Source organism: Thalassophryne amazonica, chromosome 15, assembly GCF_902500255.1.
Source record: "Thalassophryne amazonica chromosome 15, fThaAma1.1, whole genome shotgun sequence".
NCBI classification, from domain to species: Eukaryota; Metazoa; Chordata; class Actinopteri; order Batrachoidiformes; family Batrachoididae; genus Thalassophryne; species Thalassophryne amazonica.
The window spans coordinates 50887933-50914119 of NC_047117.1; the positions used below are offsets into that span (position 1 = coordinate 50887933).

Sequence of the window (26187 nt, forward strand, 5' to 3'; positions counted from 1 at the left end):
CATTATAGACAAAATGTCCATGGAGTGATATCTTTATGTTCCCCCACCACCGTTGCTTCTGTGTGTGTGTGTGTGTGTGTGTGTGTGTGTGTGTGTGTGTGTGTGTGTGTGTGTGTGTGTGTGTGTGTGTGTGTGTGTGTGTGTGTGTGTGTGTGTGTGTGTGTGTGAGAGAGAGAGATTGAGAGAGATCATTTGCTTATGTTCATGTTTATATATGAATACATGTGGGTAATAAAATATTTAATTTCTGTTGCAATCTAAGGGCCCCTTCACACATAACACGAATAAGTAGGAATAAGTAGGAATCACGGCGAATCACGGCGAAACAGCCTGAATGAGCGAACCCTGAAAACATCAAGCCGATGTTGTGAGGGGCACACGGTCGGGCAGGAATGAACGATCCCACTGCGATGGTTTTGTGCATGCTTGTGCATGTGCACGAACACAGTGTGAGCAACTGGAGTGTGTGGAACCACGTCACACAGCTACTGTGGAGATAAAAAAAAAACAAAACAGCTGTAACGAGTGGAACCACATCGCGCAGCTGTGGAGAAACAAAAAATAAAAACTACACACCATAGAAAACACTGCAATGTCCAATATGTAATCCCTGTTATTGAGCAGACAATACAAATATGATCCCTCTGTGCCTCTGTATGTGACCCATGGTCACAGATGTACAGTCATGAATGAAGCAAAGATGTTTTATGTATTTCCACATGAGGACAGCAGGCAGAGACACGCGCCTCAGGGAGGACAGTTGTAAGGTCATGTCCTTCAAAACTCGGTACGTGTTCCCCAGCGGTGACATCCAGGAGCAGAGATCTCAACAGCTGCTGCTGTTTGGGGCCACGCCACCTTGTCTGTTCAGTGCCCAGACCAAAGTGTCGCTCTCTGTTTCTGTGTTATGTGGTCATTCATTTTAGTCATGTGGCATGTAATTGTGTATGTAGTTATTGTTGTAAGTATTTATAAACCTGTCCTGGTCTCTGTGTTTGTAATGTTACACGTTGTGTGCACTGAGCCATCATTTGCAGTTGTCAGTATCTGGCGATCAGCTGAGAGGCACCTCACCGTGCTGTGTGTGCACAGATGTGGCAGTCCAGCCCCCATATGATCATGTCTGTACATACATATCAGCATTTCATGCAAGTGTGCTCACCACCCCCCCGCACACCACATGTTGCGGGGGGGAGTGAGGGGGCACGACACACACGCACACACGCACACATGCAATACACATGCACGCCACATGTGTTGCTTTTTGCAACCCAACAGTCATGGGGACACTTAGACAAATTTCACCACCAGCTCGAAAGTGATTGTCTGCTCACTGTTTTCATGCTAACAGTGCGAATGGCCACACATTTTCTAAGTGTCCAGCGAGCAATGTTGGATGTTCTTGTGTGTCACCTGGAATTTGGCCGACACCTGCCATGAGAGGGATCGAAGGGGCTCTCACAGGGCACTCTCTGTCTTTCGACCGCTGGTGTGCGCGAGTAGTTGTAGAGACAGATGTACGAGGCATTAGAGGTGGCTCAGATTTTTCACAAATGGCATGCAATTCCTCCTTCATGTGCTAGTCGGCATCAATCGTGTAAGGGGCCTGAAAGAATTCCATATGGATTTTCAAGTATTGGAAACACTGTTTTTTTTCTTTAATAAGCATTAATAAGTAACAACGTAATAATGGTTTTATGCTTTTTTCTGTTCTAAACATTACAAAGTCTATTCATGATCATAATAAGATGCTTTAAAAATGTAGCTTGAATGTTGGCGGCCCAGTGATTTAGTGGTTAGCACAGTTACCTCACAGCAGGAAGACCCTTGTATTGCTCCCTCCTCAGTCTTTTCTGTGTGGAGTTTGCATGTTCTTATTGTGTTTGTGTGGGTTCCCTGTGGGTGCTCTGGATTCTTCCCAAAGATATGCAGGTTAGGTGAACTTGAAACTTAAAATCTGTCGGTGTGAATGTGTTTGTTTGCCTATATCTGGCCCCATAATAGACTGGTGTCCTGTTCAGAGTCTACCCCACCTCTCGCCCATTGACTGCTGGGATATGTTCCAGCTCCCCATGACCCTTAAGTGGAATAGGTAGGTATAGAAATTGAATGTGATAAAGGGTAATACTCGTATAAAAGATAATTTCTTTGTGTGGATCAAAAGCAGATATAGAGCAATAAAGAAGTTTTTGTGTTTTCTAGTTTAGTGTGGATATATCGTGTTAGTGACAATTGCCACACTGGTGGGGACTCACCTTTAACTCAGGGGCAGTGTCTCTGTAGCTTTGCCGCTGTTGGATGCTCATCTTTGGAAAATTCTAAAGCTCTGTTTTGGTTTTACAGCAGCTCAGCATGGATGAAAAGCCAAAGCACTGAGGTGCATTTTCAGTTGTCACATTAACATTGACGTAACCTGAGTGCAATAGGTTTTTGGAATGTGGGAACAAAAATGTAAGCGCTACTTTCAGACAAAACAACTATGATGAGGGTTATGACCTGAACTCACAGAAAGGTTAAACGTGCTTTATGCATCACATAGCGATCATGAAGGCATCAGAAGGAAACTTCAGGCATTGTTCAGCTCTTCCTGTTCCAGAGGAAGAGCATCACTGTCTCCTTCTCTCTCTCTCTCTCTCTCTCTCTCTCTCTCTCTCTCTCTCTCTCTCTCTCTCTCTCTCTCTCTCTCTCTCATGTGTTTTAAGTTCTCATGACCTCATCACTTTTCTCTATGAACCAGAAAAGACAAAAACTATCACACCTCATGTTGAAACATGTAACTTATAATCGTTTAACATAATTATTGTTTTTATTTACTTAAATTATGTCTTATCACAAAAATGTAAGAACGTCTTGATTTGTTCAAAATTTTCCCCAAAGAAGCTCTAGTTGTGTTCTGCTGCCATCTAGTGTGAGAGATGTGGTTTTACCTCCTAGGGCCTGGCATCCACATATGTGGACATGACATTTTTGGTTGTCTAGACCATAATACTAAGTTTTGTTTCATGAGAACCTCCGGGTCTTAGGAGGTTAAAAACAAAACAAAACGGTGGTGAAGATATTCATGATATTCTAATCCCCTGGCTCTAAACAGTGCAAAAGAAAAGGTTGAGAACCAGAGAATAAGCGATGAACTCTTTATTAAATAATGTATCAAGTTGACTAAATGGTTGCACACTGTATAAAGTTATATATGCACTACATGTTGTTTAATTGTGAAAAAAGATGATTAAAACGTGACCACGGGTGGGTTTTATTTGTTAAACGTGTGGATTAGATGTTTGGCGCAGCGCGCGTTATGCACGACAACCACAAAATAAACAACAATTGCAGATTTAATAAATAAAATCAAGTTACATTTCGATTTGTACATGCCAACATGTGTGATTTAGTTTTGCATTTTCTGCCACAAGAATGAAACGTGATCAAAGATTAACTTCGTTGTTAAACCTGTGAATTAGGCGTTTGACTCTGCGCGCATTACGCACGAGAGTTACCAAATGGAAAAGGGGTGGTGCCTCAATCACAGTAAGTAGATTCACCTGCACTTGGTTCGGCTACATAAAACTTTCCTGGTGAAAGGTTTGAGTACACTTACAGCGGGTTGAGGTTAGAGTGTAACAAGCGGCCGCCGTGCGTAAAAGCAGCCATGCCCACCAATAGTCGGTTCTCGAAGTTCAAAAATAACAACAAAGACCCTTCGGTAAGTTGATGTTTGTTGTTTGGCTTCGTGCCAGACTGTAGCTCTCTTACGGAGTTGAATTTGTGTAGAAATTGAGGGAGAAAAGGATCTCCGAGTTCGTGAGTCTGCGCAAAGCTCACCAAGCCGAGGCCTTCATGAAGCGGAGGACTGTGACGCTTTCTTCTCTCCCAGATGAAGAGGAACTTTCTGCTGACGAAAAGGTCGTTAACATATTCTGTCTAAACATTAAAACACATCCTCTAAACACTTTTAAATCACTTTCAGGTACCTTGCTTGTCTATTGATGACATCATTAAATGTGTAACCAGCGACTGTAGGGAGGCACAGACTCGAGGCTGTCGTGCGGCCAGGTGAGGTTCGAACAGTAGAAACACCAAGTGGCTTTTGTTTTAGGAGCAGGTGGTAAAGTGTCAGGGTTTGATGAGTACTCTGTTCTGTGGCTTTAGGAAGCTGCTGTCTCAAGCGCAGAGGCCTCCTCTGAAGGAAATCATAGATGCTGGTCTACTGGCCTACTTTGTGACCTTCCTGGGTATGGATGATGAGCCCACCCTACAGTTTGAAGCAGCCTGGGCCCTCACCAACATTGCCTCAGGAACCTCATGGCACACACAGCAGGTCTGAACACTATTTACGGCTAATGTTGTACACTCATGGTTGTTTGTGGGGTCAAACACTGTTATGAGTGACAACCTGCTTTACACTGAGGGCTCACAAACTTCTCTTCAAGTAACTAGTTGAATTTATTTGGCACACAGATGAATAACAGACAACAAAATTCATAAAGAACATACAATGAACCTGTGTGGGTCAAGGCAGAAGCAAAACTTGTAAATACCCTCCCCTTACAACACTAAAAAAAATCATGTATACATATTTATAATCCAATTACATTTGTTATGAAAATCTGATTGGTTAATCATGAGATTTCAGACCATAAAATATTGCGTTGACTGTGGCAAAATGAGTTTTACAACTGATGTATTACTCCGCACCCTGACCACGTTGCTACGCAGATGTCAATAATAGGGCTGAGAGCGAGACCAACTGGTGCAGAAACGACTGCTAAAACGTGTGACTTTAAGCTACCATACAAAAGTACTTATGTGGATTCTAATAAAGAATTACTCAATGCAGCTGACGAGATGGAGAAATCTGTTGGTCTGCTCACAGAACTTCCAGTTTGGCATGAAGACATTGTTGCGACGGTAAACTTTGACGAGTCGCCCACACCCTTACACAATGACTAGGAACATTTCAATTTAAACAAAATAAACATGCAAATGATGGCATTGGATTAGAATGGGGAATAACCCCCTTGTCTGATTTGCGGACGTTAATGCTGGATTACGGTGGCAAATATCCATTTAAAAACTTTTTTTTTTTTTTTTTACTGGTGACGGTTTTTTTTTTTTTTTTTCGACTATTAAAATCCAGCATTAATGTCCACAATCAAACACAACAGGGTTATTCCTGAAATATAATAACAATACAAAAGAAATATGCACAAACAATGCACCAAAATTTCAAAATGCAACCAAATGAGCAACAGTGCACAACAAAAATGGCAAACCTAATTCTTCAAACTATAATGGGTAAATATATTTTTGTAAAGCCAACTAACATACCAAGTAATTTAATATTAGGACAATTATTCCAAATATTAACACATTTACTGTCCCTCTCAAATCACAGCTGGAGTCCCTCATTTTAAACAGATCCTGGACAGTTTATTTTTAACTTTATACATAATTTGTATTGTGACATAATCAACCAAGTCCCAGAAGTATAAAACTTGTAAACAAGCACATGATGGATGTTGGCTCACAATGATTTATTACTAATGATTCTTTTAGCTTTCTTTTGCAGCAGAAATATTGGATTAGTATTAATTCTATATGTATTTCCCCAAACCTAAACACCATTTGACATATGGAACAAGTAATGTGTATGAAATGGCTAAAGAATGTTTGGAGAGGAAGTTTACTGCAGAATTAGTGACTGACATTTTAGATTTAACATAATTAGTGTTTTCCAGTGTTCTAATGTGTTTTTTATTTATCATCAATATAAACATCAAGAAATTTTGTATCTGTTAACTTTGTGGGTGCACTTAGTTTTACCAAAATGGAGCGATAACTTGTTTGAATAATCGTTTAAATTTCTGTAATTTATTCTCCATGTCCAGGAGCTGCCCCAAATGTTCCTCACTACAAAGTCATATAATCGGCAAATAAATACAACTTGGAAACCAAACCTGTATCATTAATCTATATTAGTCTCCACAGATAAAAAAAAAGCTTATTTTAAAGTGTTGTACATATCTGACAATTTATCCACAAATTTGTTTTACCCAGGTGCTTTATAAATGCAGCTTATGTTTGATTTTTCACATTTCCACTGTAACATTCCATGACACTTTCAAAACAAAAGGTACATTAACAATTTCACAATGATGACTCAAACCAACGTAAAGTGCCATGCCACCAACTCGTTTGTTCATCCTATTTATAGCAAAAAATCAGAACCCTCAAGGTGGACAGTGTCCATGCTCATCACTAAACAATGTCTCAGTAACCACAATAACAGAAAAATGAAAGCTCTTGTATTATTAGGACTTCTGCTTCCACGGGAGTTCCACTTAATCTACACTTCACAATTTCTGGTCCAGGTCTCTTGTACTTTTTTTCTTTCCTGTTTTCGAAGGACTCTGGCTTGTCCTGCAATCTCCACACTTTGTCAGATGTTCATTTACTTACATGGTTTGTGGCTCTGGCTGTAGTTCTCAGCAGTGCTCTGTGACCATTTATCCTCAGGTGGTGGAACATGGAGCTGTACCAGTTTTCATCTCTCTGTTGGCATCACCATTGTTGCACATCAGTGAACAGGCAGTGTGGGCGCTTGGAAACATTGCAGGTGAAAATCAAGTTATAGAACACCATTTAGGCAGTGGCTTTTTTATGGAGCTGTAAAGACATCTGGGTTTTTAACATGAATTCCTACTTTGGCAAGGTTGCATACTGCAGTCTTGTTAGTTGTTGTGGTTAATGTAGTTGAGGAATGGCTGTGGCTATTATGGTAACCGTAAGTATATGTTGGTATGTTAGTCTTGTATAAAGTACTTCAAAGTGATACTTGACTGAAAGTACAAGTATCTTGCCATAAATTACTTTGATAAGTTAGTCTCACTTAAACAAAAAAAATTTACTTGAGTAAAAGTCTTAAAGTATCTGACATTTTCTGTACTTAAGTATCAAAAATAAACTTATCATGTAAAATCAAAAACAGGGACATGAAAAGAGAGCCAGTGTGGTGTCTGGAGAAACCAAGAGGGGGCTTCAGCCCCTCTAAAAGGCTGGATCCACTCCTGGTGGAGCAGTTATTGTTGGTGAGGGGATGAGTGAGCAACAGGTGGCTGTACGAGGTCTGTCAATAAAGTAACGGTCCTTTTTTATTTTTTCAAAAACTATGGATTTCATTCATGTTTTTACGTCAGACATGCTTGAACCCTCGTGCGCATGCGTGAGTTTTTCCCACGCCTGTCGGTTACATCATTCGCCTGTGAGCACTCCTTGGGAAGGAGTGGTCCCGCCCCCTCGTCGGATTTTCATTGTCTGGAAATGGCGGAATGAAAAGGACTTTTTTTTCCATCAGAATTTTTTTTCAGAAGCTGTTAGAGACTGGCACCTGGAAACCATTCGAAAAATTTATCTGGCTTCCGGTGAAAATTTTACGGGCTTCACAGAGAATAAGGTCTGTTACTACAGCTTTAAGGACGCTCGGTGCGCCACAAGCCACCGGACCATTTCTAAACGGATGGCTCTGTGGATACGAGACCGTCCTGTGCTCTCTGGTTATCACAAGAGCTGGACATCAGCCATTTTCCGTCAGATTTCACTTTTAACAAGAGATTGTCATGGAAAGCCACGCGGAGGCTTCGCGCGTAAAGACCGATTCCCTTTGGAAGCGAGACAAAGGAACGCCTCCGTTTTGGCACGTCAGAGGACAAGTTTGGACATGTCCAGCTCTCCACAATTTCACTGATACTTACTGGACTGGTAAGCATTGAAAGCCGAGAGAGAAATGTCCAAACTTGTCCTCTGATACGCTGAAACATACCAACTTCATTGACTGAGGTAATTACTGTGCATGCTGTAACTGCTTCCCCTTATCAATCTACATATAATCAGCAAATGCATGTACTAGTATGTAGCGTCATAATTGACCAATGAGAGAGATGCTATGTATGAAAAGAATTTCGCTATATGCATGCAGTTATGTATGGCTGGCCACTGCCATTACAAAATAACTACTGTAAAAAATAGTGCAACTGTGTAGGCTGTCATATGTAAAAGGCAGTAATGATCTTTTGACTCATGCAATGTGCCTTGTCTTTTGGCTACCGGCAGCCACAGTGACTTGTCCGGAACGCCATTAATGCAGTTACCTGTGGATCCATCTTGGGCCTTTTACGCTTTTAAGTTTAATAACTGATAAAAGTATTCTATGCTGATGATGCAGCCTTATTCCTGGTGATTTATTGGAACTCTACAAAACTTGACCTTGCATCTGTAAGTGAGACCATCAATACATCTTGGGGGAAAACTGGATCTATTTTGTCTGGGCTGACACATGAGATTAAAACTTTACACAAGGTAAGCAATGTAAAATATTGGTGCTGAGCTTGATCAGTCATTAGGTGGCTGCTTCAGTTTCTGCAGACTGAACAGTCCCCCCCTAAAAACTAGCCCACCCTGCCTTCACTGCATGTCATTTCAAACCACAGCACGTCTGAGACCGACTCTTCACCCAAAGGAATGTGATTTACCATCAGATGACAAAGTAAAACCTCCTAAATCATTCTGAAGTCAGATTTCAGCAGAAATGAGGCGATAATCGCCTCATTTCACTACTGACACACCAAAATGATGTAGGCGCAGCTGCACAGCAGACATCTGCTGCACACTGATCGGTTTGCCATATTTTATTATGAAATGCTGAATTTGTGGAAATTGTACAAAAGCTTCATCTATCTGTAGCTGAGATGGATGACTGGAGTGCAGTTTTAAGCAGAAACAAGGTGATAATTGGTGGCTCGCTGCTCTGAAATGACATGCGCAGTGACAGCAGGGCAAACTGGTGTATCTTTTTTTTTTTTTTTTGGGTGGGGGACCATTCAGTCGGTGACACGGACTTGGCTTGTCAACTGACACTGGCATCAGCACTTGTACCGTGTCATTATGGTTGTCTGGTGTTCCACAGTTAAAATTTCAGGTGTTTCAGAGCAAAAACTCTATCCTCTAGAGCACACTTCAGTTGATGACTATAAAAAAATGGGCTAGCTCAGGGCCGCTGCTAAGGTTTTGGAGGCCCTAAGCATAACTGCTCAGGGAGGCCCCCAACCCCCACACACAAGTTCTACTCAACCATTACTATCTATTAAAGCGTTTAAGTTTAGCGTTTAAAGCTACATCAAATCAGCAAAGCCAATGCAACCTAGCTTAAGCAGCACCACTGAACATTAAGTAATCAAAACAATTTTAACCTTTAACACGTACTTACCAGCAAGGGATGCACGGGCATCATCTTTTTGTTTTTTTTCCTCCGTTTTTCAGCTCCAGACTCCTGCTGTCGCTTCATTGTTTAATTGTGGCATAGTGACAACTTGTCGTCTCGTGTCAGAATCAAATGTGGGCTAGCAGTGCTACTTCAGTTAGGCGCAGGGTTGCCAGATTGGGTGTTTTCCCATCCAGTTGGTTTGTTTAGGGTAAAAATATGGCACTGGACGAGTTTTTTTGTATAGAATTGCCACACACATTTTAAAAATCAGTTCAAATTGTGCAGGATTTAGTGCCTCCATGCATTTTTGAGCATTTATTGGACTGGAAATCATCACATCTGGCAACCCTGGTTAGGTGACACAGAGACACAAACAGGGCTGTACCATTTCAGGGAATCGGGGCGGGGATGGATGGGGGGGCTTTACATTAGGCAAAACTGTTAATTTGCCCCAATTAAGTAATGGGGTAGGGGCCTACACTGTTTAAAGAAACAATGGGCCTATTCATAAATAATTCACATTGATTTTGAAATGTAATAATCAGTGTTGCCACAGTTACGTTGATAAAGTAATCCAATTACTGATTACTCCTTGAAAAAGTAACTTACTTTACTGATTACTCAATTGTAAAAGTAACTAAGTTAGATTACTAGTTACTTTCCCCAGCTGCTGACAACTGTCTGCCACCTCAACATGACAATACCTGTTTTGCCAAAACTCACTTTATAGTCACCCTTTCTTGACTTCAATGAAAATACTTTTTTTTTTTATAAAAAGTAAAATCTTTCTTGACGTCATATTTAACTGTTGACAGCACTGTAACAGTAAAACTTGCCATTTCTAACCTACATTGTTTAGAAATGTAACTATTAAATTCTCTGTAAACATTTTACTTGTCAAAATTATTTTAAGTAGTATTAGTAGTTGTAGTAAAAGGCTTCAAAACTGGACCTTTAATCTAGGGGTGTTGTGGGGGCGTGGGGCACATCCCTGCCCCACGCCCCATTCCATCTGGATTCGCCCCTGCTTTGGCGTTTGAGCACAAAGAATGGATAACATTTATTTATGCAGAAAACATGACCAGATTTACAAGTAAAGTTTTATTGTTTTCACATCATGTGGTCCTCAAAGAGTTTAGTTTGCATTTGAGTGGAAAATAGTTGTTGACACGTCGCGGAGGATCAGCAGTTTTTAACGACCAGATACGGAGCGGCTCAGAATTCTAAATAAAGGAGATTAGAGTAACGCGTTACCGGCATCACTGGTAATAATTTCAACACATTTTTCAGTCAATTGGAGGCCCAGCAAACTAGTGCAACATGGTTGGTGCCCCACGCAGGCTGCGTAGTCTGCTTATGCCAAACGGCGGCGCTGGGCTAGCTCCCAATAAAGAGTGTTAGCTGCAAAAATGTAATATGCATAGAGTGCTTGCTGGTTAACCTCTGAGCTACGTGCTTCTGTTAATGGCCATTCTCATTACACCAGAGCCACTCATTCTGTATTGATGCCACATTATGGCCATCACACAAAATACTCATGCAGTTATTAGTGCTTAATACGCAAGTTCTTAGAGCTAAAAGCTTTAGTTATTCTATCATGGTGTTGCAGGAAACAAACTTATTTATGGTCTTGAGGACCACAGTATAAAGCATGAACTGGTCTACTTCTAGATTTCTTGTTTTTTTTTAAGACCAAAACTGGCCTAAAGAATAACCAGTAGGTGTTACTGTAAATTTGCAGTCTAGTTTATCCATTAATTCATGTAAACGCTTATTACACTTAAGGATGGAGTCTATCCTGGTGACTATTGGGCAAGTGGTGGTGTACACTCTGCAGGCTGCTATGCTGTTACAGAGCCACAGTCTGTTCTCACTAACATCTACAGTCTGTTTAAAGTCTTCACAATACCTGTTTTTGGAAGTGGGAGGACGACTGAGCACTCAGAGGGAACCCATGCAAGTGCCCTACAAAGGATCTGGTTGGAAGTAAACCTTGAACCTTCTCCCTGTGGGGCAACAATGTTAACCATGAAGTAACCATGCTGCCACAGTGTAGTGGCTCTGAGATGGTCGACTCCAAGTCTGATGCAGAAATTTGACAATTTCATGGGCTTTTTTCCTTCAAATGTCTCCCCCCTAAAAATATTTACTGGTCAGCCCCTAATGAAAATACTTTTAATATATAATGGGGATGTGTTGGGATACCATCTGTTTCCACGCATCAGACTTGCAGAGTGGTTAATTAGAGCCGACCCTCCGAGATTGTTTCCGAGGTCTCCAGTTGCCAAAATAAGCCTTTTTTTTTTAAAAGGCAAAACTGCTTGTAGCACTTCACAACTGACAAGTAACCTACTGGGATGGAAATGGTCTAAAAAGTGTGCAATGACTTCCCCCTGTACTCAGGAAAGGTTGACCTGGTCTTTGAGTAAACTGAGTTACTATGAAGTCTGATTTTAAGCAGTGTCACCTGATAGCCTCTAGAATGTTAAATGTGCTTACAACACATTGCAGGTGATGGCCCGGCTTATCGAGATGTCCTCATCAGCTGTGATGTCATTCCAGCCTTACTGGCACGCATCTCCCCAGAAACACCAGTGAGTCCACACGTCACTTATTTATTTTGGTTAAAACTGAATACTCAGTTGCCATCCTTGATGATATACAGTAGTGTTCACAGTAATAGTAGTGCTATGACTAAAAAGATTAATCCAGGTTTTGAGTATTTCTTATTGCTACATGGGAAACAAGGTAACAGTAGATTCTCACAAATCCAACAAGACCAAGCATACATGATATATACACACTCTTAAAGCTATGAAACTGGGCTATTAGTAAAAAGTAGAAAAGGGGGTGTTCACAATAATAGTAGTGTGGCATTCAGTCAGTGAGTTCGTCAATTTTGTGGAGCAAACGGGTGTGAATTAGGTGTCCCCTGTTTAAGGATGAAGCCAGCACCTGTTGAACATGCTTTTCTCTTTGAAAGCCTGAGGAAAATGGGACGTTCAAGACATTGTTCAGAAGAACAGCATAGTTTGATTAAAAGGTTGATTGGAGAGGGGAAAACGTACACGCATGTGCAAAAATTATAGGCTGTTCATCTACAGTGATCTCCAATGCTTTAAAATGGACAAAAACAGACGCGTGGAAGAAAATGGATAGAATAACCAGAATGGCAAAGGCTCACCCATTAATCAGATCCAGGATGATCAAAGATAGTCTGGAGTTAGCTGTAAGTGCTGTGACAGATGCCTGTGTGAAGCTAATTTATTTGGAAGAATCCCCCACAGAGTCCCTCTCTTAAATAAGACATATGCAGAAGAGGTTACAGTTTGCCAAAGAACACATCAACTGGCCTAAAGAGAAATGGGGGAATATTTTGTGCACTGAGAGTCAAATTGTTCTTTTTGGGTTTGAGACGACTCCCAAACTCTGAATTCAAGCCACAGTTCAGTGAAGCATGGTTGTGCAAGCATGATATGGGCATGTTTCTCCTACTATGGTGTTGGGCCTATATATTGCATACCAGGTATCATGGATCAATTTGAATATGTCAAAATACTTGAAGAGGTCATGTTGCCTTATGCTGAGGAGGACATGTCCTTGAAATGTGTATTTCAACAACACAATGACCCCAAGCACACTGGTAAACAGGCAAAATCTTGGTTCCAAACCAACAAAATTAATGCCTCGCAGATGTGAAGAAATCATGAAAAACTGGTTATACAACTAAATACTAGTTTAGTGATTCACAGGATTGCTAAAAAGCAGTTTGAACATAATAGTTTTGAGTTTGTAGCGTCAACAGCAGATGCTATTATTGTGAACACCCCCTTTTCTACTTCTTACTAATAGCCCAATTTCATAGCCTTAAGAGTGTGCATATCATGAATGCTTGGTCTTGTTGGATTTGTGAGAATCTACTGGTACCTTGTTTCCCATGTAACAAGAAATATACTAAAAACCTGGATTAATCTTTTGAGTCACATAGCACTACTATTCTGAACACTACTGTGTGTGTGTGTGTGTGTGTATATATATATCATCCTGAGCTCTTCTGGTTAGAATATGGGGGGGCTGTATGTAATGGCACTACAACTGTTACCCAGTGATAACATATCAGGTCTTGTAGCATTACTTACCTGCTTTCACTGACCTTTATGGTCACTCTGACAAAACTTAAATGTGCCCAAGGATGTTTTTGCAAAACATGTGGATTTATATGGTTTTATCAAGTCTCCTGCACTTTTTTTTTGTGCCCTGAATTTCCTCTACAAACCCTGTTAAGTCTGTAGAAGCATATTTTTCTCATCTGTCAAAAACACAATAGTCATCACTGGTTTTCTTTCTGTAGCTTGGCTACCTGCGTAACCTAACATGGACTTTGTCCAACTTGTGCCGGTATAAAAACCCATCACCTCCTCTGTCTGCTGTGTACCAGGTATGTGGTATTAAATTCCTTCTGCTTGGATCAGTGCCTCTACCATCACCATGACAACATATATCATCTCTGTGCTTGTTCTGTTAGACCTCAGTGCTGCTTTTGATACTGTTCATAAAATTTTATTAGAGATTAGAGCATGCCATAGGTATTAAAGGTGCTGCGGTGGTTTGAATCATATTTATCTAATAGATTACAATTTGTTCATGTAAATGGGGAATCTTCTTCACAGACTAAGGTTGATTATGGAGTTCCACAAGGTTCTGTGCTAGGACCAATTTTATTCACTTTATACATGTTTCCCTTGGGCAGTATTAGACAGCATTGCTTAAATTTTCATTGTTACGCAGATACCCAGCTTTATCCATGAAGCCAGAGGGGACACACCAATTAGCTAAACTGCAGGATTGTCTTACAGACAGACATGGATGACCTCTAATTTCCTGCTTTTAAACTCAGATAAAACTGAAGTTATTGTACTTGGCCCCACAAATCTTAGAAACATGGTGTCTAACCAGATCCTTACTCTGGATGGCATTACCCTGACCTCAAGTAATACTGAGAAATCTTGGAGTCACTTTTGATCAGGATATGTCATTCAGTACGCATATTAAACAAATATGTAGGACTGCTTTTTTGCATTTGCGCAATATCTCTAAAATTAGAAAGGTCTTGTCTCAGTGATGCTGAAAAACTAATTAATGCATTTATTTCCTCTAGGCTGGACTATTGTAATTCATTATCAGGTTGTCCTAAAAGTTCCCTGAAAAGCCTTCAGTTAATTCAAAATGCTGCAGCTAGAGTACTGACGGGGACTAGGAGAGAGCATATCTCACCCATATTGGCCTCTCTTCATTGGCGTCCTGTTAATTCTAGAATAGAATTTAAAATTCTTCTTAAGGTTTTGAATAATTGGGTCCCATCTTATCTTAGGGACCTCATAGTACCATATCACCCCAATAGAGCGCTTAGCTCTCAGACTGCAGGCTTACTTGTAGTTCCTAGGGTTTGTAAGAGTAGAATGGGAGGCAGAGCTTTCAGGCTTCTCTCCTGTGGAACCAGCTCCCAATTCAGATCAGGGAGACAGACACTCTCTCTACTTTTAAGATTAGGCTTAACTTTCCTTTTTGCTAAAGCTTATAGTTAGGGCTGGATCAGGTGACCCTGAACCATCCCTTAGTTATGCTGCTATAGACTTAGACTGCTGGGGGGTTCCCATGATGCACTGAGTGTTTTTCTCTTTTCGCTCTGTATGCACCACTCTGCATTTAATCATTAGTGATTGATCTCTGCTCCCCTCCACAGCATGTCTTTTTCCTGGTTCTCTCCTTCAGCCCCAACCAGTCCCAGCAGAAGACTGCCCCTCCCTGAGCCTGGTTCTGCTGGAGGTTTCTTCCTGTTAAAAGGGAGTTTTTCCTTCCCACTGTTGCCAAGTGCTTGCTCACAGGGGGTCGTTTTGACCGCTGGGGTTTTTCCGTAATTATTGTATGGCCTTGCCTTACAATATAAAGCGCCTTGGGGCAACTGTTGTGATTTGGCGCTATATAAATAAAATTGATTTGATTTTATATCTCCTCCTCTGTAGGTGCTTCCTAGTCTGACTCAACTCCTCTATCACAATGATAAGGAAATCTTGTCTGACGCATGCTGGGCCATATCCTACCTAACAGATGGCGACAACGATCGCATTGATGTAATCATGAAAACTGGCATCGTCCCTCAGCTGGTGCTGCTAATGAGCCACAAGGAGCTCATCGTCATGGTAATGTCAGATTGGACACTGAAACTAACTGGCTAGTACAGGCAGCCACCTGTCTTCAATACATTGTTCTATGTGGGGACTTACTGCATACTCTTTCCACAAAATATCTGGCTCCCAGAAGCCAGATTACTGCTTCAAAGCAGAATTATATAAAACATGAAACTCTACCCATATGCAACAATAAAAGGTGGCTTTAAACTAGCTTTTGAACAGTTCTGAAGACTCTACCTAATAATAAAATTAGAGGTGGTAAATGCATGTGAACTGTAAAATGTAGGAGTTCTAGAACCACCCCTTTTCAACCCAGAGTGAAACAAAAAATTTTTTGTAATCTCTAAGTTGACAATGCCTTCAGTTATGGTGTCTTGTCATGACTGAGCCAATATTACAACAATTTACTTTGAATAAAACATTACTTGTATTAACAGCCTATTTTAGTCATCCTAGGGTGGTAGTGATAGCCAGACTGGCATCAGTGAAGAATTACACAAGGGTCAAAATGTAAGCACTGCAATAATAAATTATACCATTTGTTGGTGCATAAACAACCCAAAAAGGCAGTTGTAACTGAGTGGGTAAAACAAGTGATGGGTCAGTTTCTACAGGGTCAAGAACTGGTTTCAATTTTGATTAACGTGATGCACATAAGTGGTTGTACTAACAGTATTAATAAATGGAACTGTTGAATGCTTGGTCAACTAAGTGTCAAACAAGGTCAACTGTCCTTTAGATTCTATGATGACATGTTGCCTCATAACTTAATTCGGCATTGCGCATGGTGTGTACCACCGTGGGATGCCTGGCCTACTGTGGGGGGAGGGATGTGGTTCCAAAAACCGGCATCTCCCATGGACTGAGGTGTGACTGGGAAGCCTGTATAACACAGTGGAATCCTTCAAATAGTGATGCAAGCACAAAATTCAGCACAGATACCTTAAACATTACTCTTTTGAAAAAGCAGTGTCCACTTGAATTGCAATAGGTGGGTAGGTAGGGGTCAATTGAATTACAGAGGGCAAAATTTAAGAATGATCCAATCATATTAAAAGGTATTCTATATTGGTCTGATCGTAAAAAACCAAGAAGGTATAGTTTGGACCCATCCATGACTTAATTCTAAAGTTAAGGGATTTTAAAAAACGGTGAGGTAAATTTCAGTTTGTACAGGGATTAAAAGTTGCTCAGATTTTAGTAAAGTGATGCAAATAGTTCACACCATCTTTCGTGCTTGTCTCATATTACAGGGCAACATGTTCTATGCCATTGAAGCCAATGGATGTCAACGTTGTTTGACCTTTATTGTGGACACCAAACATTGACTACAGTCAACTATTCAGTTCATTAATCCTATTAGCTCAACCAATTTTCACTTCTTACCAAAATTGGAGTAACTAATTTTTGACCATTCTACAAACTGAAATTAACCTTTGTCACCATTCTTGCTATTTTTACTGTAACATTCAGTTATAGATGGTCAAAACTATGTGTATATATACATGTGGTATAGTTAATGATTGCAGCACTTTTAAATTTTGACTCCCTACCTGGCTGCCTATTGAAAACTCAAGTAGTCACCCTGCCTTTTCAAGTGTCTAAGGTGCATTTGTGCTAAATTTGGTGCTTGTCACCATTTGAATACTTATTCAGATTTCCGCTGCACTAGTAGGGAAGGCAAAAGGACTGGGGTTGAGTTATCGCTAGAAAAGTTAGCCCTTTGATCCTCTGGCATTAAAACCAAACTCTGACCAGCAGATTCCAGCTCTGCGCGCCATTGGGAACATAGTGAGCGGTTCAGATCTGCAGACCCAGATGGTGATCGACGCTGGCGTTCTGAATATCTTGCCTCAGCTGATGAGACACCCCAAAGCCAGTGTGCAGAAAGAGGCAGTGTGGGCTCTGTCCAACATCGCGGCTGGACCCTGTAAACAAATCCAACAGCTAATCACCTGCGGCCTGGTTCCTCCTCTGGTAGAACTGCTCAGAAAGGTGAGACTTTGTGGGGTGACTAAAACTGCACTTAAGTTATGAGGATACAGAAGTCCATCCCCAGTCCTATGTGGGGTTAGTGGCTCGACCCAGGTGCTGATTCTGGAATAGACAGCGCTGCCACCTCATGCTCGATCACTAGCACGTTGTAATGGACCCAGTTTTTTCATCACAACTTTAATGCCTGTAATGGCATGCTCCAGCCACTAGAGGGAAGGCCACTCCAAGGTTTTTAATACAAAATTTTTATTTAAAGGTTAGAACGGTACACTGACAGAAGACAAACATTTTAACATTAACACAGCCTATACAAGGGGAGTTAAAACTCCTAAAGTGTAATGAAAAGTAAAACCATAAGGCGTGTCTGCAGAGAAATTAACTAAAGCAAGAAGACTCATCCAGAATGCAGAAGATGAGGTGACAAGATTGTGTTAAATGATATTACTGTTAGAGCCCATCCAGCAGTCACTGGCCTAGAGGTGGGTTAGTTGCTGGACAGGCTCCCAGCCCATCATCACAGGGCAAATGCATATATTCATACACTCTAGTCAACCATTAACCTAATCCACATCTCTGGAAGTGGAAGGAAGCCAGATGGAACTTCCAGTCAGAAGTGAACCTTGGACCTTCTCACAGAGGTAACTGTGCCACCCATAAGACTACTTTAAGTTTCTCTAAAATGAAACATTTAAAGTCAGAATGTCTCTGATAAATGTTACCTTAAAACTAACTTTATTTCATCTGGGCACAGAATTTCCTCATGCAATCTTGATGGTTCAAGGTGTCTGATTTGTCTACAGTGTATCCAGAAAGTATTCACAGCACTTCACTCTTTACATATTTTGTTATAGACTTGTTCCAAAATGGAACAAATTCCCTCAATTCTACTCACAATACCCCTATGACAACAGGCAAAGTTGTCTGAATTTTTTTTTTGTAAATATATTAAACTAACAAATGACGTACATAAGTGTTCACAGCCTTTGCTCAATACTTTGTTGATGCACCTTTTGGCAGGAACTGCAGCCTCAAGTAATCTTGAATATGGTGCACATCTTTGGCCAGTTTTGCCCACTCTTCTTTGCAGCACTGATTTGTATATAACGCTGGATAGCTCATTGGCCTGCACACTCCGTACAAACCACTGAAGCAAACTGGCGGCCGTCTTACCACTCACAGGTTATGTGGACCACACAGACTGCTTATTAGAACATGAATTTCAAGTAATAACTGAGCTGATTCTGTTCTTGTTCTCCAGTTAATGTAACCGCCATCCCTCCTAATGTCTGCTGTGATTAGCTATTTCCTTTCTTTTGGTACTCCATCCCAGTGAGATATGAGTATTTGAGATTAGAAAGGGAGAAGGTTCCAAATACTCAATTCTAAGAATTATGATTCTTCAATGTTTATACAAGATTTGTGCATCATCAGCAAGCTTATCAATATATTGGTTCCATAACATTAACAAGTCATGATGGATAATATAGCATTACTGGATTTTTGTTTTTTTTTTAATTGTTGCATTGAAAGAATAAAATGCCACTTAACTGGCTACAGGAGAGTTGGTTTTCCTGTGCTATATACAACCCCTGGCAAAAATTATGGAATCACCAGCCTCGGATGTTCATTCAGTTTAATTTTGTAGAAAAAAGGCAGCTCATAGACATGACACAACTAAAGTCACTTCAAATGGCAACTTTCTGGCTTTAACACTAAGAAATCAGGGAAAAAAATTGTGGCAGTCAGTAAGTTACATTTTTTTTTAGACCAAGCAGAGGGAAAAAAATATGGAATCACTCGATTCTGAGGAAAAAAATCATGGAATCATGAAAAAAGACTCCAACACATCACTAGTATTTTGTTGCACCACCTCTGGCTTTTATAACAGCTTGCAGTCTGAGGCATGGACTTAATGAGTGACAAACAGTACTCTTCATCAATCTGGCTCCAACTTTCTCTGATTGCTGTTGCCAGATCAGCTTTGCAGGTTGGAGCCTTGTCATGGACAATTTTCTTTAACTTCCACCAAAGATTTTCAATTGGATTAAGAGCCGGACTATTTGCAGGCCATGACATTGACCCTGTGTCTCTTTGCAAGGAATGTTTTCAGTTTTTGCTCTATGGCAAGATGCATTATCTTGAAAAATCCCCAAACATCCTTTCAATTCATGATAAGAAAAGTGTCCAAAATATCAACGTAAACTTGTGCATTTATTGATGTAATGACAGCCATCTCCCCAGTGCCTTTACCTGACATGCAGCCCCATATCATCTGACTGTGGAAATTTACATGTTCTCTTCAGGCAGTCATCTTTATAAATCTCATTGGAACGGCACCAAACAAAAGTTCCAGCATCATCACCTTGCCCAGTGCAGATTTGACATTCATCACTGAATATGACTTTCATCCACAGTCCACAATTGCTTTTTTCCTTAGCCCATTGTAACCTTTTTTTTTTTTGTTTAGGTGTTAATGATGGCTTTTGTTTAGCTTTTCTGTATGTAAATCCCATTTCCTTTAGGCAATTTCTGTCAGTTCGGTCACAGACGACTCCAGTTTCCTCCCATTCATTCCTCATTTGTTGTGCATTTTCAATTTTTGAGACATTGCTTTAAGTTTTCTGCAACATTGTGTGATTTACTCTCAAGAGTTTGATAATTCTCTCCTTTGTTTCAATTGACATCTTGTATTGGAGCCATGATTCATGTCAGTCCACTTGGTGCAACAGCTCTCCAAGGTGTGATCTCTCCTTTTTAGATGCAGATCTGATTTGATGCAGGTGTTAGTTTTGGGGATGAAAATTTACAGGGTGATTCCATAATTTATTTCTCAGAATTGAGTGAGTCCATAATTTTTTTTTTTTTTTTTTTTTTCCCCCCCTCTGCTTGGTCTAAAAAAGTAACCATTACTGACTGCCACAATTTTCTTGATTTCTTAGTGTTTCTTAAAGCCAGAAAGTTGCCATTTGAAATTACTTTAGTTTTGTGGCATGTCTGTAATCTTTTTTTTTCTACAAAATTAAACTGAATGAACATCCTCCGAGGCCAGTGATTCCATAATTATTGCCTGTGTGTGTATATATGTATATATGTGTGTGTGTATATATATATATATATATATGTGTATATATAGCTCTGAGCTTTAGCAACACCTAAAGCGCAAATACTATGCACAAGTAGACCTAATGTCTTAAAATAGTTTGTCCAACTTAACATGTGGCTACACACAAGCCACTTATCTGTCTGTATGCTGGAATAAATTCATTAATTTCCATCTCAGTCATACTTGCAGGTGAAAAGTTCGACCACAGCCTTTGAACTGGCAATTTGCACAGTTTATAGCTGCACATGAAAGCATTTTTGGCAATCAGAAAAAAACTGTGCACCTTGTAAGAGCATTCAGGAGCAGTACATAGGAGTGGTAATACAGCAGCAGATTTGCTTCAAAAATATTGGCCAATGAGCTATCCAGTGTTACACAGATCAGTGCTCTCCAGATCCATCAGGTTGGATGGGGAGTGTCAGTGCACATCAATTTTCAGATCTTTCCAGGGATGTTCTGTTGGCTTCAGGTCTGGGCTCTGGCTGGACAACTCAAGGAAATCGAGTTGTCCTGAAGCCACTCATTTGATATCTTGGCTGTGTGCTTTGGGTCATTGTCCTGCTGAAAGATGAACAGTCTCCTCGTCTGAGGTCAAGAGCGCTCTGGCGCAGGTTTTCATCCAGGATGTCTCTGTACGTCGCTGCATTCATCACCTCAGTCTTGACTAGTCTCCCAACCTGCTGCTGAAAAACATCCTCACAGCATAATGCTGCCACCATGCTTCACTGTAAGGGATGGTGCCTGGTTTCATCTAAACATGACACCTGACATTAACACCAGAGTTCAGTTTGTCTTATCAAACCACTTTTTTTTTTTTTTAAATGGTCTGAGTCCTTGGGTGTCTTTTGGTAAACTCCAGGTGGGCTGCCATGTGCCGCTTACTAAGGAGTGGCTTGTCTGGCTACTCTAGCAAACAGACCTGACTGGTGGATTGCTACAGAGATGAGTGACCGTCTGCAAGGTTCTCCTCTCCACAGAGGAATGCTGGAAATCTGACAGTGACTCAGGTTGTTGGTCACCTCCCGATCAGTCTGCTTGGACAAGCAGTCAGCCCTAAGACTTGGTGGATCCCAGCTTTTCCACTTGCAGATGAAGGAAGCCAATGCTCTTTTGGACTTTCAAAGCAGCAGAAATGTTTTTGTAACATTCCCCAGATTTGTTTCAACATGCACTGTCAACTGTGGGACCTTATTTGTAGACAAGTGTCTTTCCAAATCATGTCCAGTTAAACTGTAGAAACATCTCAAAGACAATCAGTGGAAATGGGATGTACCTGAGCTCAATTTTGAGCTTCATGGTGCGAATACTTGTGTACATGACATTTTTCAATAAATTTGCAAAATCCCAAAAAACAACTTTTGTGGCACTGCCATTATGGGGTATTGTGTAGAATTTTGACAAATGAAATTCATCCACTTTGAAATAAGGCAGTAACATAACATGGGAAATGTGAAACACTCTGAATACTTTACAGATGCACTGTAAATGTACTAATTGACTTCAAACTTGTTCCCACATTTGAAAGCTTACTCATAATTAGCAAACCTCTCCCCTGTATGTGGATCTGCATCTCCTTTCTCTACTCAGGGGGACTTCAAGACTCAGAGGGAGGCTGTGTGGGCAGTCACAAACTTCACCAGTGGGGGCACTGTGGAGCAGGTAGTCCAACTTGTGCAGAGTGGTGCGCTGGAAGCAATTATCAACCTCCTGCATATCAAAGATGCAAAACTAATTATGGTGATACTGGATGCAATCAACAACATCTTCATGGTAAGAGGGTAAGGAGTAATGTCAGTATACAAAGGTATATCTAAAAAGGAAGAGTAGAGTAGAGCCACTTAAGTGCCTGGTCTTGAGAACCAGGGATGGTAGGTTAAAAAGCTTTTTTTTTTTTTTTTGACAAATTCATGGAAAATGGTCTTTCAATGTAGACCCCATATCTAAAGCTTTGTGGGTTAATACTTAAGACAAACTTTATATACAACCCCTGGCAAAAATTATGGAATCACCGGCCTCGGAGGATGTTCATGCAGTTCTTTAATTTTGTAGAAAAAAAGCAGATCAGACATGACACAAAACTAAAGTCATTTCAAATGGCAACTTTCTGGCTTTAAGAAACACTAAAATCAGGAAAAAAAAAATTGTGGCAGTCAGTAACGGTTACTTTTTTTTAGACCAAGCAGAGGGAAAAAATTATGGAATCATGAAAAACAAATGAACGCTCCAACACATCACTAGTATTTTGTTGCACCACCTCTGGCTTTTATAACAGCTTGCAGTCTCTGAGGCATGGACTTAATGAGTGACAAACAGTACTCATCAATCTGGCTCCAACTTTCTGATTGCTGTTGCCAGATCAGCTTTGCAGGTTGGAGCCTTGTCATGGACCATTTTCAACTTCCAAAGATTTTAATTGGATTAAGATCTGGACTATTTGCAGGCCATGACATTGACCCTGTGTCTTTTTGCAAGGAATGTTTTCACAATTTTTGCTCTATGGCAAGATGCATTATCTTGAAAAATGATTTCATCATCCCCAAACATCCTTTCAATTGATGGGATAAGAAAAGTGTCCAAAATATCAATGTAAACTTGTGCATTTATTGATGTAATGACAGCCATCTCCCCAGTGCCTTTACCTGACATGCAGCCCCATATCAGACTGTGGAAATTTACATGTTCTCTTCAGGCAGTCATCTTTATAAATCTCATTGGAACAGCACCAAACAAAAGTTCCATCATCACCTTGCCCAATGCAGATTTGAGATTCATCACTGAATATGACTTTCATCCACAGTCCACAATTGCTTTTCCTTAGCCCATTGTAACCTTGTTTTTTTTTTCTGTTAAGGTGTTAATGATAGCTTTCGTTTAGCTTTTCTGTATGTAAATCCCATTTCCTTTAGGCAGTTTCTTACAGTTCCGTCAGACGTTGACTCCAGTTTTCTCCCATTCGTTCATTTGTTTTGTTGTGCATTTTTGAGACACATTGCTTTAAGTTTTCTGTCTTGACGCTTTGTCTTCCTTGGTCTACCAGTATGTTTGCCTTTAGCAACCTTCCCATGTTTGTATTTGGTCCAGAGTTTAGACACAGCTGACTGTGAACAACCAACATTGCGTGATTTACTCAAGAGTTTGATAATCCTCTCCTTTGTTTCAATTGACATCTCTCATGTTGGAGCCATGATTCATGTCAGTCCACTTGATGCAACAGCTCTCCAAGGTGTGATCACTCCTTTTTAGATGCGGACTAACAAGCAGATTTGATGTTAGTTTTGGGGATGAAAATTTACAGGGTAATTCCACAATTTATTCCTCAGAATTGAGTGAGTCCATTTTTTTTTTTTCCCCCTCTGCTTGGTCTAAGAAAGTAACGTTACTGACTGCCACTTTTTTCTTGATTGCTTAGTGTTTCTTAAAGCCAGAAAGTTGCCGTTTGAAATGACTTTAGTTTTGTCATGTTTTTTTTTTTTTTTTTTTTCCTCTCTCCCACTCTACAAAATTAAACTGAACATCCTCCAAGGCCAGTGATTCCATAATTTTTGCCAGGGGTTGTAGTTAAAGATTCCAACATTCTACTTGACTGATCAAACAGGCCAAGTTAGACCTTTGGTTATGTGCCCATGAAAAGGTTTTTACTGGATGGTGACAATTGGTGCATGTTTGACCTCAAAATAACAATTGTGTACATCTCTGGGCTTAAACTTTGACCATAATTTTCTAACCACTCTTTAATCAAAATGCATGGACTTTGCTGACAAATCGCACTCATCTTCACCTGTTGACTCCAGTTAAGGGTCATGGGGGCTGGAGCCTATTCCAGCATTCATGAAACGGGGTACAACCTGGACAGGATGCCAGTCTGCATCAGGGCCACGCAAACGCATGCGCACTAAAGTTTCCAATTCACCTAACCTACATGTCTTTGGCTGAGGAAAGAAGCCACACAAACACTGGGAGAACATGCAAACTTCCCACAAGCCACAGGTGGGAATTGATCCTATGACCACTAAGTCACCCTGTTGACAAATCATTCCACCAATCGTGTAACTTTATTTTTATCTTATTTAAAATGGAACAAAAACGATCCAACTATGTGTGCATGTGATGAAGAAACAGTCTTAACACATCAAACATTATGGCTCTGGCTCAAACAGGCTGCAGGAAAGGTCGGTGAGACGGCAAAACTTGCCTTGTTGGTTGAAGAACTGGGAGGACTGGATCACATTGAGATGCTGCAAGCTCATCAAAATGAGAGCATCTGCCAGGCTGCACGTCACCTGTTAGAAAAATACTTCAGTGAAGTAAGTGGGGCTGTGCATGAAAGTCTGGCACATACAGCTTCAAAGCAGTCAGTTTAGCCATACGCATCTCATGTGTAACAAGTCTGTCCAGCTGTCATAAGATGCAAATAACTTTTCAGTTTTGATGAAAAGCTGGTGACAGCCATGTGGATTTATAGTTACATTGCATTTGTACAGACATGCACATTGCAGGGCTCCTGTGGGTGCATTTTTACTGCAGTTTCACTGTATGTGAAGCACTATCACATTTCATTGCACATGTCAAAGAAGCATCTACAAAAAGATGACAGGGTTAGTCTGTTTATGATACTAGATAACATCACACAAGTGTTGACTGACTTGTTTTTGTCCTAGGATGAAATTGAGAGATTGAAGGTGGACACTACAGAGGACAATCTTATATTCCACAGCACTGATGTTGACAGAACATTTGAGTTTTAAACTTGTGCATATGTTTTAATGTAAGCAAATGTTATAAATGTTTTCATTGTTGAAATAAAGCTAATATCTCAAACATTTATTCTTGCTGGATGAATTAATAGTCTGAAGGCTTCATACAGAACAAATTTAATGCAGCACGTGTACTCGAGGGGTGTTAACACTTGAGAAGAATATAGTGTGCCTGTTTAAAATATCTCATTACTACCATGAGGTTTGGGGAAAAACAGACTAGAGTCTGATTACACTCTGAGCTTTGGCTCCAAAATGAATAAGATCTCAGGAACATGTGAAACTAGTTCCAGTTGTGGTGGACACCAATGTGGATTAGTCTTGTATTAAGTGTTTAAATACACATATGCAAAACCAAGGGACACCTCTCTCCTCATACAGTGCATTTGGAAAGTCTTCACAACTGTAGCCTTATTCCAAAATGTAGTAAATTATTTCTCTAACTGTATTCACAACCATGCCTCAATACTTTAATGCACCTTTGGTAGCAATTACATCCTTAAGTCATCTTGAATATGATGCCACAAGCTTGGTGCACCTATCTTTAGGCAGTTTTGTCCATTCCTCTTTGCAGCACATCTCAAGCTCTATCAGGTTGGATGGGGAGCATTGGGGCACAGCCATTTTCAGATCTCTCCAGAAATGGTCAATCGGATTCTGGCTGGGCCACTCATGGACACTGAGTTGTCCTGAAGCCACTCCTTTGATTTCTTGGCTGTACGCTTAGGGTCACTGTCCTGCTGAAAGATTAACAGTCACCGCAGTCTGAGCTTGAGTGCAGGTTTTCATCCAGGCTGTCTCTGTACATTGCTGCATTAATCTTTTCAATCCTAAGTCTGCCAGTTCCTGCTGCTGAAAAACATCCCCACAGCATAAGAATGTAGGGGT

The 26187-nt window shown here is 40.5% G+C and overlaps 1 protein-coding gene across 1 annotated transcript; it reads left to right on the forward strand.

Annotated features, from left to right (window-relative positions):
- The first annotated feature begins 3646 nt into the window (after window positions 1–3646).
- On the forward strand, window positions 3647–25881 carry kpna7 (karyopherin alpha 7 (importin alpha 8)). Its single transcript, XM_034188457.1, has 12 exons — window positions 3647–3700; window positions 3769–3900; window positions 3965–4050; window positions 4147–4315; window positions 6514–6613; window positions 11768–11850; window positions 13608–13694; window positions 15280–15456; window positions 17209–17442; window positions 22133–22315; window positions 24703–24849; window positions 25204–25881. The coding sequence occupies exons 1-12, from the start codon at window positions 3647–3649 to the stop codon at window positions 25288–25290; spliced, it is 1539 nt and encodes a 512-aa protein (XP_034044348.1). The 3' UTR covers window positions 25291–25881.
- Window positions 25882–26187: the final 306 nt, after the last annotated feature.

Bases quoted from the DNA above. Each gene is read 5' to 3' on its own strand.
- kpna7 (XM_034188457.1), top strand. From the start codon at position 3,647: ATGCCCACCAATAGTCGGTTCTCGAAGTTCAAAAATAACAACAAAGAC. The intron at 4,051-4,146 runs GTGAGGTTCGAA...CTGTGGCTTTAG, and splicing joins CGAGGCTGTCGTGCGGCCAG to GAAGCTGCTGTCTCAAGCGC. The intron at 15,457-17,208 runs GTAATGTCAGAT...TCTGACCAGCAG, and splicing joins ACAAGGAGCTCATCGTCATG to ATTCCAGCTCTGCGCGCCAT.